At 49.0% G+C, this 19,593-nt stretch overlaps 1 protein-coding gene across 2 annotated transcripts in view; it reads left to right on the forward strand.

The window, feature by feature from the left end:
* Positions 1–1,034: 1,034 nt before the first annotated feature.
* The window catches only part of LOC147638982 (uncharacterized), a 64,959-nt gene continuing 46,400 nt past the window's right edge, over positions 1,035–19,593 (forward strand). Inside the window, exon 1 of one of the 2 annotated variants that reach the window (XM_086786238.1) lies at positions 1,035–1,404. In XM_086786238.1, the coding sequence (XP_086642364.1) occupies positions 1,273–1,404 (132 nt within the window). In that variant the 5' untranslated portion in view covers positions 1,035–1,272. The remainder of the gene's footprint in view (positions 1,405–19,593) is intronic. The other variant, XM_086786243.1, reaches the window with a different exon arrangement.

Consider the following 19,593-nt stretch of genomic DNA (forward strand, 5'->3'; position numbering starts at 1 on the left):
TATTCATATCTTGCATAAATGATCTTTAATTCTATCTATATATGTTCACTTTAATTCTATCTATATATGTTCACTTTAATTCTATCTTTATTTGTTCATATCTTGCATAAATAATCAATGATCTTTAATTCTAGTTGCATCACAAATAAACTGACATTATCCATAACTTTTACAACGTACAAGTAATGCTGGTTTACAAATGGTTTATGACTGTTTTATGTAGCCCATTTTGGGCTATGAATTATGTTCTATATCCGGTATACATAAACCTTAGAAAATTAAATAATATGACATCACATATTATGTTTTATATTAGATATACATAAACCTTAGAAAATCAAATTATATGACATCACAACCAATGAGACACACAATGTTTAACTGTTTTATGTAACTCCATTTTGGGCTATGATGCAACTATCTTTATTACTAGAGAATTGACAATGCAAAAGCAAGCTCATGCAGATGTTCGCTCCCAAGCAAATTACAAATACCTTATAAGAATTTAATGCCAAGCAGGCTTAAGTTATACACATTATGTTAAATTGGCAAATGCAATGTAAGCTCAAGTACATGCCAATCTAACACTACAACAATCTTATTAAATCTACAAATGCTAACCAAGCTAAAGCACATGCCAACTTAACACCACACAAAATGAATTTGATAAATGCAAAGTAAACTCAACACATGTCAACCAAAGAAAAGTTATATTTTTTTAGTTACCTCCTTTTTCTGGAAGCCAAAGCCTCGTGGAGGTTTCTTTTTTTTTTACCAGATTCATGCTCTCCTCAAAGAACAAGGGGAACATGGTAACGAAGGTATATATAAGCATACACTCTTACATACATACAAAAAGTCAGTAAGTTTTGTAGGAAAAATGAGGTGACCTAAATTTTCACTCTGGGAGAGGGAGAGGGAGAGGAGGGGGGGGGGGGAATAAAAATCTAAAACAAGGGTTTTATCTTAATCTTTGAATTAAAGAGAGGCATATACTTGTAATGATATAAAAAGAGTGCTCTATCTTGATCTTTGGATTAAGAAAAGGCATTAGAAAGGAATTAAAAATACCTCGTGCTGTTGTTGAGAGTGCAATGCAAAAAACATGCTCCTCCTTTCTCTCACAGCGGAAGTGCAGGCTGCCATAGCCTGTAAGAAGGAAGAAGAAGAAGGAGGAGGAGGAGGACAGCAACATACAGAAGCCGAGGCGTTAGCTTCTCAGAGTTGAAGGGCGAGAATTGATCGAATCGGATTGTGGGTTTTGTTGAGGCCATGAACCCTAATTCTGAGAGAGGGCGCACCTTCGCCCTGGACATGGGCAGCGATGGCGCGGCTTCCTTGCAGAAGGCCATCCTCATGAAGCTCTCCGAATTCATGGGCGACTACACAGACGACGTTCTCGCGGTATTTCTTGGCGCCCCTTCCATATTGCGATCCGCCCAAAATTGCATCCCCATGCTGCATTTCAAAATGCTGTCTGCACATCTCCATGTGGCCTAAAATCGTGTTCCCCCAACAATCCATTTGATTGACAAAGCTCTGTAGAGGCCTTCTACGCATAAATCCGTTTTGAATTTGACTTGTGCAGAGCATGACGATCCTATCATTCCAGTTCCAAGATATTGCACTGCCTGCTTAGTCTTATTATTCCATCATGCTAGCCCTGAGTCTTTAAATACTTTGGTACTTTAAATCTCATTATATGTGCTGAGCTCAATTGACCCTTCTCATAACACGCACACACATGATGAGCATACCCATGATGTTAATGCCACATAGTTGCTTGTTTGATTGCCATTAGCCCTTAATGTTACATACCTTCACATTGATGTTGTGCCCTAGGAGTTTTTTCCCCTTGATGATACCCTGCCCTTTCAGTACCACATTTTTTCTTACTACTGATCTGAACCCTCCCCACCAGCAGGTTCAACTTGTGGCGAGTCTGATACAATGCTCTTCTAGGTCGCTTCTCTTGATTCATATTCTAGGATACTGGCAAGGAAAGTGTCATTATTCTTACATGACATTTGTTTTTGGATTTTACCTCCATCATCATTTGGACTAGGACGTGTCTTTGTTTCCAATCAAGCTGTTGGTAGTGCTAGACATACCCAGACTACTTGCATTGTGCAAAGTGCATGGCTACACTACGAGGAAGAGTGATCAATCAGGATAGAACATGAAACAATTCTGCTTCCTGACCGAGAGAGAGAGAGAGAGAGAGAGAGAGAGAGAGAGAGAGAGTTATATTAAATGTCTTTGAAAGACCCAAAGGGGTCTATGTGACCAAACAAAATGTTACAATGGTACCATGAGGTAACATGATCATGAAAAGAAAAAAAACATAGACAACCGTCCACATGCACGATGATGATGATAGCAATTTCTCTAGATACATGGGAAAAATACATCGCCATGCCACTAGAATACATTGTGCATCCATCCTCATCCATCCAAAATGTCCAGCATAGGGGAGTCGATGACTGACGGGAGACTTGCCATGTCTACTGTTGGAGGGAAAGTCTCTTTGTGATGCTGGAGGATCTCCTTGATGTGGGCCGGGAGCCCATGGATGCTGAGTGCGCTGAAGTGGATGAGCACGGTCCAGTGTGATTCTAGAGGGTCGAGGTGCTCTTTGAAGCAGCGTAGTTTGGTGTTGGGGCCTCGTGGATAGGTCAGCGGGGCTTGGTGCTTGAGATTGCTAATTGGTGTTGTCATCCTGCACTTGGAAGAAGCTAGTGATGGTCGGCTGTGAAATGCCCTGGGTTTGAGCTCTGTTGTCTCTATGAAGGGAGTTTCTAGGTGTACTGAGCTCTGGCACAAATATAGACCCAGGCATTCTGGTTAGGGAAATCGAGGATCCTGGCTATTGGACCAAAGTATGGAAACAAGAAAAGACCTATCTACCAAATGAAGCAGGCCCACGTAGTAAGCATGCCCCACATGTACAACGAATCAATGAATTACAAAGACCTCATCAGCCTCAGGGTACATACTGTCAATGTCCACATCCTATGGTGGTGCTACTTTATGGTGATGGAGTATATCCTGGATGTGAATCTGTTGAGGCGATGGTGTGGATCTCTAAGGGTGGGGACGTGTGACTCTTTGGAAGAACTACTATCCCTCTCTCAGGGCTCCACTTGTGCAAGGCGCCAACATGTCTTGGGTTTGGGGTGTGCTCTCACAATGAGCTCAGGTTTGCTCTCCATGTCTCCTCATGTGCTTATTTACACTACACCTTTGGGGTTAGGGACTAATCCAGCAAGGTTAGGGGAGCCTTGGGATTAGGAAAAGCAGGCGGATTCATGTGGCTAAGGTTCAGATTTAATAAGTTCAAGGTTATTGGCTATTTATGACTGGACTATTATTTATAGCAGTAATAAGCACAATATAAGTGAGTATGGGGTTATTATTGATTCAGTGTGGTCTGGACCTGGAACAAGAGGCTTACTTCTACCATGGACATGAGGGTCCCTTAGGACATGCTCTGGTGGTATGGGACGCCAGGGTTGATTGGGAGTGGAATCTTAGCCCTTGGCTCAGGGGAGGTTGTGGGTGCGACCCTTTGGTTGGGTGGTGAGCTTGCCTGCACCCTTTTATGTGTTATAACCTTGTGTGTTTAGCTTGTGTATCAGGTGATCTTATGGAGGGAGCTTCACGGTTGGTATCAGAGCTTCTGCTCTCTAGGAGTCTTCTTTCAGCCCTAAACACCATCCTGGAACAAGCTGAAGCAAAACGCATATAGAAGAGAGAGAAGAGAGAGAGAGAGAGAGAGAGAGAGAGAGAGAGAGAGATAGCTGAGCATTCAGTATATTCTAATGTGCAAAAGGTACAAATCTTGCAGCCCTTGGCTGCCTTCTTGAAATGGTAGAAACCCAATCTAATGCCTATTCTAGTGATCCAATCCATGGCTGGACTGAATGGTCAAAACGATGAGCAACTAATGCTTTTTATAGGCCTTGGGAAGTCCGAGTGGACTGGCTGACTGCTGGTCGGTCAGGTCTTGGACAACATATTCCTCAAATGCTGTAGCCGACAGGTCTTGTCCTCTTTCATGCGCTGGCCGACAGCATCCCATTGTCCTCCACCAGTCCTTCCCTGCCCATATCAGCAACATATGCTCTAGAATCAGGTTCTGATCTGTGTCTTTATCTTGTTTCCCCTTCAGGATTAGCCAGTGCATGTCTTGCATGCCTTGTCAAAAGTTGCCTATCTAGGTATCTCTCGGTCACGAGAGAGAGAGAGAGAGAGAGAGAGAGAGAGAGAGAGAGAGAGAGAGAGATTGTAAAGCTTTTATAGCTTTATGAACATGATTAAGACTTAATTAATAAACATAAGACAAATGTTGATAGAAAGATTGAGATGTTTGCATTGAGACAGGGGCCTTTCTTAAATAGAGGCCGAAAGGGTACAACTGAAGAGAGACATCCCTGGGAAGGGGTGTGGCTCTTGAGTCAACGGTTATGTCCTTTGGACTTAGAGGTGTGCCTTTTAATGAATAGACATGTCCTTTGATAGTGACCCATGTGTAAGGGTGTGACTTCAGTTAATAAGAGATTAAGGAGTAATTAAGGAGAGATTAAGAGAGTTAGTCACAATCGTGACATTCCCTCCCACTTAAAATAAGACTCCGTCGGAATCATCAAGATCTCTCCATTTAACCAAAAATTTTGTAGTGAGTTTATGTCGTGTTTCTTTCTGTCTGACATCAAGAATTATCTCTGGAATTAAGAGTATGTATTCATCTTCGATTTCTGGAACACAATCCAAATGATCTAAAATTGGAAAATCACCGTCCACAAACTTCTTGAGCCAAGAAATGTGGAAAGTTGGATGAATTCTACCCCAAGAAGGTGGTAACTCCAACTTATAACTGAGATATGAGTTCTTCTTAATAATACGAAAGGGTCCATAATATCTTGGGCGAAGCTTTGGGAAAACTGATTTCACTGTCTTGTATCGATGAGGGGCAATATATAATAATACCAAGTCTCCTTCTTGAAATTCAATGTGACGACGACGCTTATTAGTTGTGCGTTGATATTGCTCTTGGACGCTGATCATCTTATCCTTAATCTGTAATAAAGTTGGCAGGAATAAGGGAAGTATGGCCATAAGCTGCTTGAAAAGGTGTCATTCCAATAGCCAAATGATAAGAATTATTATAAGCAAATTCTACCAAAGGTAAATATTCTTCCCATGAAGCTAATCGAGACTGAACATAATTTCGCAGCATTTCTTCCAGAATCTGATTAACTCGTTCCGTTTGTCCATCTGTCTGAGGATGATAGGCAGAGCTAAAGAGTAAATTTGTACCAAGAGACTTGAATATCGAAGTCCAAAAATGTCATGTAAACTTTGGATCTCGATCCGAAACTATAGTTTTTGGCAATCCATGAAGTTTGAAGATATACTGTATAAACAATACTGAAATATCTGAAGCTTGGGCTGCTTTCTTGCATGGGATGAAATGTGCCATTTTAGAAACTCTTATCAATCACCACAAGAATCTGTATATTGCCTTTAGAAGAACGTGGCAATGAAGTGATAAAATCCAAACTAATACTTTCCCAGCGTTCATTGGGAACTGGAAGTGGTTGAAGAAGACCAGCTGGAACTTGTCTGCTAGCTTTCATACGTTGGCATGAGAGACACGCTGTAACAAACTTAATAACATCTTGCTTCATTTGAGGCCAATAGAATGTAGCTGTCAAAAGACGATAAGTTTTGTTGATGCCTGGGTGTGCAGCATAAGTGACCTCGTGATGTTCTTTCACCAATACTCTTCGAACATGAGTATCATGAGGTACACAAATACGGTCCTGATAATATAATAAACCATCCACTATTGTATATGTTCCATAAATCTTTAAGTCGGAAGGAGTTGCATTCTGAGAATTGAGAATTCGAAATGCATTTCCAAAATCACGATCTGTTGAATAACGGTCCTTGAAACTTTGAGGTATATCCATTTCAACTGTAGAAATAGCTAAGACCGAAGCTGACAGCATACGACTGAGGGCATCCGCAACCACATTGGTAAGACTAGGAACATACTCAATTGTCATATGAAAATTGGCTAAGAATTCGATCCAACGTGCTTGCCTAGCATTCATAACTGGCTGCGTGAAGATATAATTCAAAGAATGATGATCTGTTTTTACCACTGAATCCGCGCCAAGGAGATAATGTTTCCATGCACGATAGGCATGAACAATAGCTAAAAATTCCTTGTCATATACCGGGTATCTTCTTCCCTGAATTGCAGAGTGCTTATGACTGTCAAACGCAATAGCACGTCCTTGTTGCATTAAGATGGCACCAATGGCAATATCAGAAGCATCCGTGTAAACATCAAAGGGGAGAGTAGGGTCTGGAATAGCCATGACAGGAGTTGTTGTCAAAGCTGTCTTTAAATTTTCAAAAGCTTGTGTTGCGGCTTCAGTCCATTGGACTGCAGGAGCGGACTTTAGAAGTTCGGTGAGAGGAGCGGGTTAAGCCCTTCAACGAAGGCATGAAGTTCGTCCGCTGGGGACAAAGAATCAATCTCTAGTATCAAGTTGGTGAACTGGGAGATGTAGGAGGCCAAGGAACCAGTTTGGTTCAAATGGTGTAAGCGAGTACCAGCTGGGAAATCCGCATTGGTAGGTATGAACTCCTTACGGAGGACCCGCTTGAATTTTTCCCACGTTGTAACAGTTTTTCCAGAGTGCTGTCGTCGTTGCCACCATAATAAAGCAGTGTCTTTGAGAAGGGATACCGCCTTCTCCTCCACGCCTGTTGAACCTACCCCTTCACACCTCCTCCACACCTGTTTTGAATTCGCCTATTGGTTGCCCTGCTGTACCGGTTGCTGTACCGGCCTAACTGCCTTGTTGTACCGGTTACTGTACCCGCCTAACTGCCCAGTTGTACTTGATTGTACCCGCCTACAGTGCTAGTTGTACCTGCCCACGTGTACCTGCTGTACCTGCCCATGTGTACCTGTTGGCTGTCCATGTGTATTTGTTGTACCTGTCCACGTGTACTTGCAAATTGTCTACTGGCTGCCACACAGTTTGTACCGGCTGGTTGCCTTGATTTCATCAACTGATTGCACCCATTTGGAGTATAATACAAAGGGAAATGGTCTTCATTGCTGAGATATGAATTAAAATCTATGCCAGGTATTTATTTCAATATTTTATCTCAAATTCAGATAACAATTAAAGTTAAATGTTGTTATTTCAAGCTTTGTGTAGGCAAGTTTCATACACTCTAGAAGATCATTGGGAAGTGGTTTCTTCCATGACTGCCTTGACCGCGCCGTCATTTATAGAGGAGCCAATGAAGGTCAAGAGGGTATGAGGAAAAACCAAGTATAAAGCTTAATTGGGAGAACCGAGAAACGTTCCCTCCGCGGTGTACACTGTTGCCTGCGTTAGTACGGGCGTGCCCGTTTGTGCTTGGTCCTGGAAGACCAGTGAAAGGCAAGTGTACACCTAGTGAAGGTGGGAACGAGCCTGTGATTTGAGGCTACTCCGACCAACATTTTCTTCATCGGTTTGAACCAGATCTGTTTGGTTGTTTGCACTCCCTAATGGAGGAATCTGGCCTTTTCAGGCCCATGACACTTGTACAAATATAAATACTCCAAGAAATACAATAAGTATAGAGGGGGGGGCCGGCCCTTTCCGGCCCCAGTGCTGGTGTCATTTGTATTTTTTCAGTGTTTCCAGTGTTTGTGTTGCTGATGTTATTTCCATTGATTAATAATAATTAGATTAAGTGTTCTAAATATGTGTATATTGTCTTCCGATTTGTAGGTCCTGTAGGGAGCGGTCGCAATCGTCCTCGCCATCTCCACCAGTCTTGTTCTTACGCTCAACTACTCCATTCTCTGAGGGCGAACCTTTTTTTTTTCCGAGAAAAGATCCTTTCATTAGTTATAAAAAAAAACGCCCGTTGGGCTACAAAAACCCTCTCCTGCTCATAAGAAGGCAGAGCAGAGAAGTTCCCGTCTCTTCTCGGGCGTGACACTCGTGCAAAACCTCACCTCATGCCCACTCTCATGCAAGAGGTGGGCTCGCACTTTGTCGGCGCCACCCGTTCGCCGGTACGGGCAAAGCTTGCATACCCATGGCCGAGAACCGCCTCCATGAACGGATGTGGTGTAGTTTACCTCCTCCCACCATGTCCATCCCGTTGTCCTTCTACGAGAAGCCCCGGCACGTGAGGAGGATGCCATGGTTGAAGATGGCTTGCCGCTTGACTCTTGAGCCTTGAGGAGTGAGAGAGAGAGAGAAAGATAGAGAGAGAGAGAGAGCCTTGAGGAATGAGAGAGAGAGAGAGAGAGAGAGAGAGAGAGAGAGAGAGAGAGAGCCTAGAGGCTTGCCGCTTGGAAGTTGGAAGACTCAAGAGGCTTGAGGGAGAGGTGAGAGCCTAGGCCCTAGAGCTTGGAACTTGGAAGTTGGAAGAGACTCGAGAGAAGATTCAAGAAGCTTGAGCAATGAGCAATGAACTTGTGTGTGGCAGCTTGTAGCCTTGTAGAGGTGGGCTCTTATATAGATAGGCAAGAGAGAGAGAGGGCCAAGGCTCAACAGCCATAAACGGCTAGTAGAGCCCAAGCCCAACAGCCATAAACGGCTACAATGGCAGGCACGCGGCAGGCAGGCGCAACGGCCAGAAACGGGCGCAGGCGACGCAGGCGCAACGGCTATCTGCCGTCCCCGCACAGGCCGTCCCCAACAGCCGTCCCCCGTCCCTGCGCCGTCCCCTGCGCCGTCCCCGGTTCGAAACGCCTGTCAGGGGACGTCCGTCCGTCCCCGTCCGTCCCCGTCTCAGCGTTCCTAGGCACCGTCCCCGCCGTCCCCTGTGACTATGCCAGAGATCCAATGAAGGTAGCTAGGGCGACTCTCCCTAGGTGCAAAAAAGTACAAATACCAGTACAAAGAAATGAGAGGCTATATCTTACAATAGGAGGGAGGAAAAGCCAAACAGGTGGCCTGTAATGCTAGCGGGGGGTACCCACGTGTAGGGTATAGAAGGGGCCACTGCCCCAAGTGGTGTGAAAGGCCTGGCGCCGCAAGATCGCCGCATCCGAGTCGCCCCGGATGCGGTCATACTGTCCTCGCAAGGTGTGCATCAACTCCTGCCAAATCCCCCAAACAGTCTCTGCTGGTGGCTCCAGTCTCCCCTCAAAGGCCCTGAAACATCGGGCTCTCCAGGTGAACCAGATGGTGAGGCTGTTGAGGAGCTCCCATCGTAGATCCCTCTCCTGTGTCCAGCCGGCGGACGAGAAATCCGGTGAAGGAACAAGGCGAGGCTGGCCCCTAATGAATTTGATGGCCTGGCTGTCCTGCTCCGTCTCGTATCCCAGAGCAGGCCCTGACGAAGTCGACCAAGCAGCGGCACCCCACGTATACATGCCCTCTGGAGAGAGGGGGGCCAAAATGCGCAGCATCCGCAGCCAAATCTGCTGTGCCTGTGGACAGTCCCATAGGCAGTGTCTCTGTGTCTCCAAAGGGTGGCCGCATCGGAGGCAGGCCGCCGGAAGACCACTGTAGACAAGCCAGGTGCCAACTGCAGAGCCCCGGTGGGCAACCAACCACTGGAAGGTGGAGATCCTGCGTGCTTGTCGACTAGCCCAGAGCCTGGTCCAAAAATCCTCCAGGAACTCCTGTGAGAGTCCCTGTAGTAGCCGCCAATGCTCCGATGCAGTTGGAGAGACCATCCTCCTCGCAGTCAAAATATGTCTCCCCAACCGAACAGTGTACTGGAAAAAGGTGATCTCTGTGGCCTCGGGGGATGCATAAGGATCATGCCACTCGTACTCGCCAGGGTCCCACTGGAGCCGGGCCAAGGGGCGCGCAGCATATGCCCATATGCGCCAATCAGAGTCCACATCTGCAGGGTCTGGATCAATATGCCACTTCCGGGAAGCGGCGGCCACTACCCGGATCCTATGAAAGATGCACTCTGCAACCAAAGGCGACTCCGCCTCCACTCTCTGAAGTCTGCCCTCATCCTGGATCTCATAGTAGAGGCATCTACCATCCTCAGTGCAAGCTCTGACAGCAATCAGGATCTCCAATTGTGTAAAGGCTCCCATCCATCGTGGGGCCGCTGGCTTGAGAGGCGTGAACCACTCCTCAGTGAGTGCCTCCTGAATGTCATCCCTCATAATCAGCCCCCCTCTGAAATGACTCAGCCTCTCCACCTGGATCTCCTCTTGGAGACTGCAGAAGGCTTGCCAGTCTCCAAAACTGCATGTTGGGCTTGCCGCCAATGGTCCCCAGGCTAGATGAGGCCGAGAACCCAGCATATGACCCTGCTCTGTGCGTACCGCTGGGCTCCAGATGAGCGGCTGTCTGGCCCGCTCCTCATCACAAGTAGGAGGTCTCTGAGAAAGCCCCGGTCTCAGCAGCTCCCAAGCTCGCAGGATGCTCAAGGCAAATCTGTCCTCCCATCCTCTATTGAGGCCTGTCCTTCTCATCTTCATGAAGATCCATCGTATCTCTGGTGTCCAAGTGCCCCCTGCTGGGGGAGCCCTAGCCTGCAGTCGCTGAAAAAGCTGCTCCTTCCAAGGCTCAGCGCCTGGAAGCAGCCCCCGAACAATAAGCTTCCCCAATAAGGCTCTACTCTGATCAAGTGGATCTATAATGCCCAAGCCCCCCTGGGCCAGCGGAAGAGGAAAAACTGCCCAAGTAACCTTAGCCCGGGCTGGTTGACCATCCCGCCCAGACCAAAGAAAGTTCCTGATCAGCCTCTGTACCTAGCTGATGCAAGAGCTCGAGAAGATCCAGCAAGACATGATGTACCACATGGTCGCTAAAAGCACCTGATTTGTCACCACCACCCTCCCAGCCAAGGATAGCCGAGCTGTACTCCAATACAAAAGCTTCTTCCGAATGCTCAGAAGAAGCGGGGCGATCTGTTGCTCAGGTGACAAATCTAGTCCAATCTGGCATCCCAAATACCGCACTGCTGTGCCAAGAGGAATCCATCTAAAACCCGGGTCTGGGCTCCATGCCAGAGTGGGAGCTCTACTGATCCAAAAGGCCACTGTCTTGCGCCAATTGATCAATGCTCCCGAAGCTGCACCAAAAACCTGTAGCAACTGCTCTGCCCTCTGAAGATTGGCCTCCTGGCCATGCAAAAACAATCCCGTGTCATCAGCAAACTCAGAATCGAGCAGGTCCTCACCCCGGACTGGGAGCTGGAGTCCTCTCAAACCAACCTCCTCTGCCGTCAGATACATGCTCATAGCCTCAGCAAAGAAGAGAAAAAGAAACGAGGCGAGAGGTGACGGACTGATCTGGTCAACTCAAAACTCGGTCCCCGTCCTCCTGCCATCAGCACCTGGCTACGAGCTGTGGAGTATAGAGCCGCCACTCCTCGAATCCAAACTGGCTCAAAGCCCACGCAAAGCATAGTGCCCTCTAAGAAATCCCAATCGACTCTATCGTATGCCTTCTCAAACTCGAAAAGCATCACGACCAGGTCCTCACCGAGAAATCTAGCTCGAGCCGTTGCCTCCCAGAAGGTGAAAATGTTGTCAAGGATACTGCGCTCCTTGACGAATCCTGTCTGGGTAGCATGAATCAACTCCCCAAGGAAGGGCTGGATCCTCAAACTCAAGGCCTTTGCTAAGACCTTGTAGACAGTATTGAGGATCGTAATAGGTCTCCAATGCCGAATATCATCTGACACTCCCTCCCCCTTGGGGATAAGAAAGATCAAGCCCTCTGAAAAGCTCTGTGGCATCACCCCAGTGTCCAAAACATACTGAAAGCCCCTACGGAGGCCTGGCCCCAAAAGGTCCCAATAGCGCATAAAAAAGGCAGGCGTCAATCCGTCCTCCCCAGGGCAACTATGGCGCTGAAGGACCCTCAAAGCCTCAACAAGCTCATCCTCTGAAAGAGGCTCACCCAGAACTGTGCGCATACGATCTGTGACCCTCCTCTGCACATGGGCCCACACAGTCTGTTTGCAAGCATCACGTGCCTCCGTGGGGCTGGCTCCGCTGGTGTCTATAGAACTCAGTGGCAATGGCTCTGATCTCCCCGGGCTCAGTGGCTAACGATCCGTCTTGCCTCTTGAGCTGGCGTACTCCTGCTCGAGCATGGCGGGGTCTAGTAATCTCAAAGAACTCCCCAGTCACTCTATCACCAAGCTGCTGTTAGAAGTCATCTCCTGTCTAGATTTATACACCAGGGCCTTTGTTGTGGGTGTGCCCGCCCTTATGAGGTGTTTTCCCATTTTTCCCCACTCTCCGTATTTTTCCCCATTTTTCTGAGGCTTGGGAGGGCTGCCAGATGATGCCGGGAGCACCCCAGTGCTGGCCGATTGGATCTTGATCAGTCGTGGGCTTCAGGGCTGCTGGCCGACTGCCTTTTACCAGTCGTGGGCATCAGATAGCTGGCCGACTGCATTTATGCAGTCGTGGACCTCTTTCTTCAGTCGTGGACACTTTTAGTACTGGCCGACTGCCCTTCCAGGGAGGTATATATAGGTCCTCAGCCCCCATGCCTTATTTGTATCATTCCTCGGGATCTTCTTGTGTATATAGAGCAGAGTTACACGCCTACATCTCTCTCTCTCGTGCTGTTTTTCTGCCTGCGTTTTTGCTCTTGTGTTCCCAGATTTGGTCATCATCTCCGCTACATATTCTGACATGGTATCAGAGCCCTAGGCTCTAGATAGGTCTTGGGATTTGTGTGAGCAAGAGGGGGACTGTTTTGTGGCTGATTGGTGGACTGTTTCGGGCTGATCGGGAAGAGGAGAAGCAAGAGGAAGGCGGGCTGATTTGCTGGACAGCCACTTGCAGGTTTTAGTTCTTCTTTGTTCCCACCCACCCACCCTTTTCAGAGTACATCCCCGCAATGGCAGATCTGTTTGAGATGGCCGAGAGACATGTGAAGATCCCGACACTCCCCACGTTCCCGGTGGACCGTCAGTTGGACGGGAGCAACTACGGCATATGGAAGGTGATGATGGAATCCGTTCTGGAGTCTTACGACCTCGCCGATTTTGTCGTTGTTGGTATTCCACGGCCGGAAGTAGAGGAAGGGGAGTCACCGTCAACCCGAAAGGACCGGGAGGCTCAGACACAGATGTGGGATCGTGTCAACGCCAGGGTCCGTTCGTTTATTTTCCTCAACTGCACACCACAGGTAATCAACCATGTAAAGCATATGACGCTGGCCAGAGGTATATGGCAGCATTTGGCCTCACTTTACAACAGGGTATCGCCCATGAAGAGGATCTCCTTGGAAGTACAGATGCGGGTTATGAGCCCTGCAAAGTCGTCGACGATGCGGGAGCATATTAACAAGCTGCAGGCTCTTCAGCAGGAAGTTCTCCGGGCTGGGAAGGAGATATCGTCAGAGGACATGGCCATAACGTTGCTGTCACATTTGCCCTCTTCGTACTCAGCATTCTACTCGTCGTTGATTACTAGTGGGGCAGGCTCAGCACCATCACGTGGGAGGAGCTTGTGCCCATGGTCCTGGACCAGGAGGAACGATTCACGAACCCTCCTCAGGGTGGAGGTTCAGAGGCCTTTACTGGCCAACGGTCGAAAGGCCGTAACTCGGGCAAAGGGAAGGCTTCATCGGAGAAGTCTTCTGAGAAGAAGTCCGACGCTGACCGCGAGAAACTGAAGGCAGAGAGGACCTGTAATGATTGTGGCGAGAAAGGCCACTACTGGAGGCAGTGTCCCAAGCGGAAGACCGAGAAGGGTGAAGACTCCTCAGCAATCATGAAGACTCCGGCTTTTGTGCACCTGGAGGTGATGGACACCGATGCTTCATTTTCTTCAGGCAGGGAGGAGATTGGAGGACTCTCCGCAACGGATACTCGGGAGTGGATTCTCGATAGTGGTGCTTCCAGGCACATGACTCCTTCCCGTTCCGGTTTACAGGATCTCTGCAGGCTTTCTGGTCATATTCTTACTGGGGATACGTCCACTATCCCAGTTCACAGTGAGGGCAGGATGGAGATAGTTCTCGATGGCAGAGGGGGGAAGCATTCCTCCCAGGTGTTGTATGTTCCGGCACTTGGTTTTCATCTGTCAGTGCATCAGGTTTGCAAGACTGGCGTACGGGTGGAGTTTGATGAGCATTTTGTTGCTCTCCGGGACAAAGCAACAGGCCAAGTGGTTTGGGAAGGTGGAGTGGAGAATGGAGTCTACAGGCTTTCAGCACTCTCTCTCCCAGGTCCTCAGGATTGTGATGAGTGGCAGTCTGGTAATGGCTACTCAAGTGTGGATACGCTGCAGGTGCGAGCTTTCCGAGACCAGGTGGTGGCTAGCTTACCAGTAGATGGCAGCAGTTGGCAGGAACTTTCCAGTACTGATGTTGGTAGTTCTTGTGTTCGTGAGTCAGAGGAAGCTGAACAGGTCACTTATGCTCCGATGTCTCGTAGTGTTCGGGACATAGAACTTCCAGTAGTTGAGGATGTTCTTTCCACGGGGACCTTTCGGAAAGCTAGGCAGGTGACAGGTGCTTACTTGCAGAAGGAGGTGGTTTCTCCAGGCTTTGTGGTTCCGGATTCAGAGGGGGTGGTTGACAGGTTTCAGAAGGCCTTGCATGGTCTTCAGAAGGTTTCCAGGACTTGCTTGTGCACCGTAACAGGTGTTGATCCTTGTGAGCAGTGTGATGTCTCTGTGACTCAGAAGCTGTATGGTTCATGGATCTGGTTGATGGACACCGGATTGGACGGGAGCTTCCTGATGAGGCAGTTGAGCTCTTGGTTGCAGATGTCTCTTTGTGCGGCAGGATTGCGTTTCCTGTGGTTTCTGCAGCATGCGAAGGATCATGGACTCGATTTGGGGAGGAGATCCGGACACGAGGGGATCTACTTCAGGCCCAGGAGCAGTTTTACGGAGCAGGAGGAGGTTACATTGCAGGTTTGGGTTTCCATTGGAGGAACCCCTGGTCATCCAGAGGCACTTTGTTCGTGAACAGATCGTTGCTGATGACATCTTGCTAGAGTTCTGTTCGACGGAGGACAGTACGGTGGACCTCTTCACGAAGTCTCTCTCAGGATTTGCTCAGGCGGCACCCCAGCTCCCAGTGGTTGGTTACACAGCCAGGAGCTGAGAGGGGGTGTTAGAAGTCATCTCCTGTCTAGATTTATACACCAGGGCCTTTGTTGTGGGTGTGCCCGCCCTTATGAGGTGTTTTCCCATTTTTCCCCACTCTCCGTATTTTTCCCCTATTTTTTCCCATTTTTCTGAGGCTTGGGAGGGTTGCCAGATGATGCCGGGAGCACCCCAGTGCTGGCCGATTGGATCTTGATCAGTCGTGGGCTTCAGGGCTGCAGGCCGACTGCCTTTTACCAGTCGTGGGCATCAGATAGCTGGCCGACTGCATTTATGCAGTCGTGGACCTCTTTCTTCAGTCGTGGACACTTTTAGTACTGGCCGACTGCCCTTCCAGGGAGGTATATATAGGTCCTCAGCCCCCATGCCTTATTTGTATCATTCCTCGGGATCTTCTTGTGTATATAGAGCAGAGTTACACGCCTACATCTCTCTCTCTCTCGTGCTGTTTTTCTGCCTGCGTTTTTGCTCTTGTGTTCCCAGATTTGGTCATCATCTCCGCTGCATATTCTGACAGCTGCGTCCACTGAGAGGCCTGGCGATGATAGTAGAACTCATGTCTCTGCTCCTTTGCCTCTCTAACCTCGTGGCGTGCCTGGCTCAGCTGGGACGCCACCCACTCACATGTAGGCTGCTGCTCCTGAAGGTGCTGGAGCGAAGCAAGGCTACGTCTCAAACGACGCTCCCGCTCTCGTGTCTCTCCTAGCCGTGTCAAGGCTGCAGCGTGCAAAAAAGAGTTGAGCTCGATGAGTCCCTGGGCACACTGGCCTGCTGCATCCAGGTCAGAGCTCTGGCTATCATGCCATATCCTCTCAATGTCCTCAGAAAGACTGGGATCTGTAAGTATCCTCTCTGGGATCCTCAACTGCAAGCTGGTCTCCCGTGTCCTCTCCTCAAGTGTCAAAATAACTGGCGCATGGTCTGAAAAAGAGGTGCCAGCGAGAATGCCAACGGAGCCCCCACGCTCCCCGAACCTGTCGCCCACATAGAAGCGATCAATCCGTGATAGATTAGTCCCTCCCTGCCCCGGCGATCCGACCGAGAAAAACTAAGACTGTCCTGAGAGTGGGAGAAAGCCTCCTGCTGCCATGCATCAGTGATCCGCAGTGTCATGCAAAAACGCTCCCAAGCTGCAAGCTCCGTGCCGTGCACTGTAACATGACTGCCTCCCACCCTATCGGCCGGGTCCTCAAGCATGTTGAAGTCTCCCCCGACACACCAATGTGCGGTCTCGGGCAATGCATCCGAAACAAGGATCCGGAACTCTGCTCTGGCACTAGCATGGTTGGGCGCATCGACATTGAGCACGCCAAAGAGCTCATTATGCATCCTCAGAATAACATATTGTGCTCTACCAGGCACAATGACCCCGCAATCCACAATGGCCTGCCGCCATACATCCGCAATGACCATACATACTCCTCCCTGCCCACCCAAGGGGCCAAACCCTGCAGACCAAAATGTGTCCCATCTACTAGGCATCACCGAACCGTATCTCCGAATCCTGCTCTCACTCAAATGGTGCTCCTGCATCATCAGAATATCAATACTGCCCCCAACCAGGCATCTCTGAAGCTCCTGCCTCAAGCAACCACGATAACGTACATAGTGTGCGCCGCCAAGGCCCTGTACATTCCATGAGATGATCCTCATGGATGACTTGCTGAGGTGGAGGTTGTCTCAGCCGTACGGCGGGCCTTCGCAAGCGGCTTGGATGGAGAATAGTCCCCATCCGAGCGGCTACGAATCTGCCCACCCGGTGTGCTGCAAGAATCTCGGATCAGGCGCCAGTGGCTGTGTCCCATGGCGACTGCCTCCCGCTCAGAGAGAGCAACCTCGTGTATGCATACATAACCAGGGTCGCGTGCTAGGTCGGCCACTATGGGAACCACCAAATGTCGAATCCCGGAGGCATCCACACTCCCGGTATCAAGCAGGTCTCTGTGGGCTGAGCAGGTGTCCCGGAGGCTGCCTGCCGAGCCGCATCTGTGGGCGGGCCATCGAGGGCCTGCTGCTGCGGTGAAGGTCGGGGTCTCCTGCGAGGGCATGCCTTGGCCATGTGACCGACCTGCGTGCATATAAAACACTGGTTCGGGAGCCCCGAAAACTCCACTCTCTGATTGATCCATCCCCCCCCTATCCTAGGTAGTTGAATGACCTTCGGAAGGGAGGAGATGTCAGGAACCAAAACTCTGACCGAGGGCAGGCCAGCTGCTCTAGCCACCACTGAAGCTGCTATGGGGCCAGTCTCAAGCACCGAGCCCACCAATGCTCCTAGCCTAGAAAGGAGCGGAAGGTACTCGCGGCGGAGTTTAGGGAAGCAAACTGTGACACTCTGAGGGCGAACCTGTATAGGCCAGCTCCCGCTTGATGCCATGTTCCACTGAAAACCGCACAAACGTGTTAGAAAAAAACTCTCCTCCTTTGTCAGCCCTAAGAGTCTTTATTTGCAAGCCAGAATCTTTCTCCTTCATCACATGCCACTCCTTGAACTGAGCAAAAGCTTGGTCCTTCTTCTGGGAAAGGAAATAAGCCCAATTTAATCTGCTACAATCATCAAGCAGCAGCATAAAATACAAAGAACCTCCCAAGGATGGTGTGTGCATAGGTCCACACAAGTCAGTGTGTACCAACTCCAAAGGTTTCGTAGCCCGCCTTGAAGCCTGCTTCGGAAAAGATTCCTTGTGCTGCTTTCCGCGAATTCAAGAACTACAACGTCCCTGCCTACTGCCAACATCTGGCAAGCCAACCACCATTTGGTCCCGAAAAGCTCACCGTAGCGCATCCACATTCAAGTGGCCAAACCAAAAGTGCCACAAGTCACCAATCTGAGAGCCTGTAAGAGAGGAGAGTGCTGAGAGTTTGTATATACCGTTCTCCACTCCGCCTTCCCAAACAACTTGGCTTGTCTCTTTGTCCCGTAGAGCAACAGAATGCTCCTCAAACTCCATCTGGAAGCCAGTCTTGCGAATCTCATGCACTGACAACAGATGAAAACCAAGTGCGGGGACGTAAAGAACACGAGAGGAATGCGTCCCCCTCTGCCATCGGGAATGATCTCCATCCAGTCCTCACTGTGAATCGGTATGGTGGAATTGTCGCCAATGAAAATGCGACCTGAGTGCCATTTAAGATCCTGTAAGAAATCACGGGAAGGAGTCATGTGCCTGGAAGCACCACTATCAAGATTCCACTCCCGAGTATCCTTGGCGGTGAAGCCAACTGCCTCCTCGCTCGAAGAAGATGAAGCATATGTGTCCAAAATCTCCAAGTGCACAAAGGCTGGAGTCTTTGCAGTTGAAGCTGAAGAATCAACACTCTTCCGGTTATTCCGTTTGGGACACTTCCACCAATGGTGGTCTTTCTCACCACAATCGTTACAGGTCCGCTCGGCCTTCAGTTTCTCACGGTCGGAATCGGGCTTCTTCTCAGAAGACTTCTCCGATGAAGACTGTTCTTTGCTCTTGTTGTTGTTGTTACGGCCTTTCGAGTGCTGGCTAGTCAAGGCCTCAAAACCTCCGCCTTGTGGAGGGTTCGTGAATTGCTCTTCCTGGTCGAGACCATTGGCACAAGCTCGTCCCACGTGATGGTGCTGAGCCTGCCATTGGTGATCAAAGAGGAGTAAAATGCTGAGTACTGAGAGGGCAAATGGGACAACAACGTGATGGCCATATTCTCTGAGATATCTCTTTCCTTGCCTGGAGAACCTCTTGCTGAAGAGCCTGCAACTTGTTGATGTGCTCTCGCATCGTCGACTACTTTGCAGGATTCATCACCCGCATCTAAACTTCCAAGGAGATTCTCTTCATGGGTGATACTGTGTTGTACAAAGAAGCCAAATGCTGCCAAATCCTTCTGGCCAGCGTCATATGCTTTATGTTGCCAAATCCTTCTGGCCAGCGTCATATGCTTTATGTGATTGATCAGCTGTGGTGTGCAATTCAAGAAGATGAAAGAACGGACACGGTCATTAACACGATCCCATAACTGTGCCTGTCTCTCCCGTTCCTTCCGTATAGAGTGTAACTCCCCGTCTTTGAACTCCGACCGTGGAACCCCAACAACAATGAAATCAGCCAAGTCATAAGACTTAAAAACGGACTCCATCATTACCTTCCATATGCCGTAGTTGTTCCCGTCCATCTGTCGGTCCATCTGGAATGTGGGGAGTGTTGGAATCTTCATGTGCTTCTTAGCCATCTCAAGTAAGTCTGCCATCACAAGGGTTCACAAGCCAGCCTTAAACAGGCCGACAACAGCACGACCGGTCCCTGACCAGAAAAAGCAAGTCGGCCAGCTGCCTGGAGTCGGCCAGGTCACCTGGATAGGTCGGGTACCTGAGCAAGCAATTGTCTAGCATCTGGGGACAGCGACAGCCCTGCCACACCTTCGAAAAATGGGAAAAATACATGGAGAGTGAGGAAAAATGGGAAAACACTAAAACGGGCGGGCACACCCACAAACAGAGGCCTTGGTATAGTGTACGGAGAGGAGATGATTGTTAA

Source organism: Cibotium barometz, chromosome 4 (assembly GCF_041138505.1).
Source record: "Cibotium barometz isolate CiBa-2024 chromosome 4, ASM4113850v1, whole genome shotgun sequence".
NCBI lineage: Eukaryota > Viridiplantae > Streptophyta > Polypodiopsida > Cyatheales > Cibotiaceae > Cibotium > Cibotium barometz.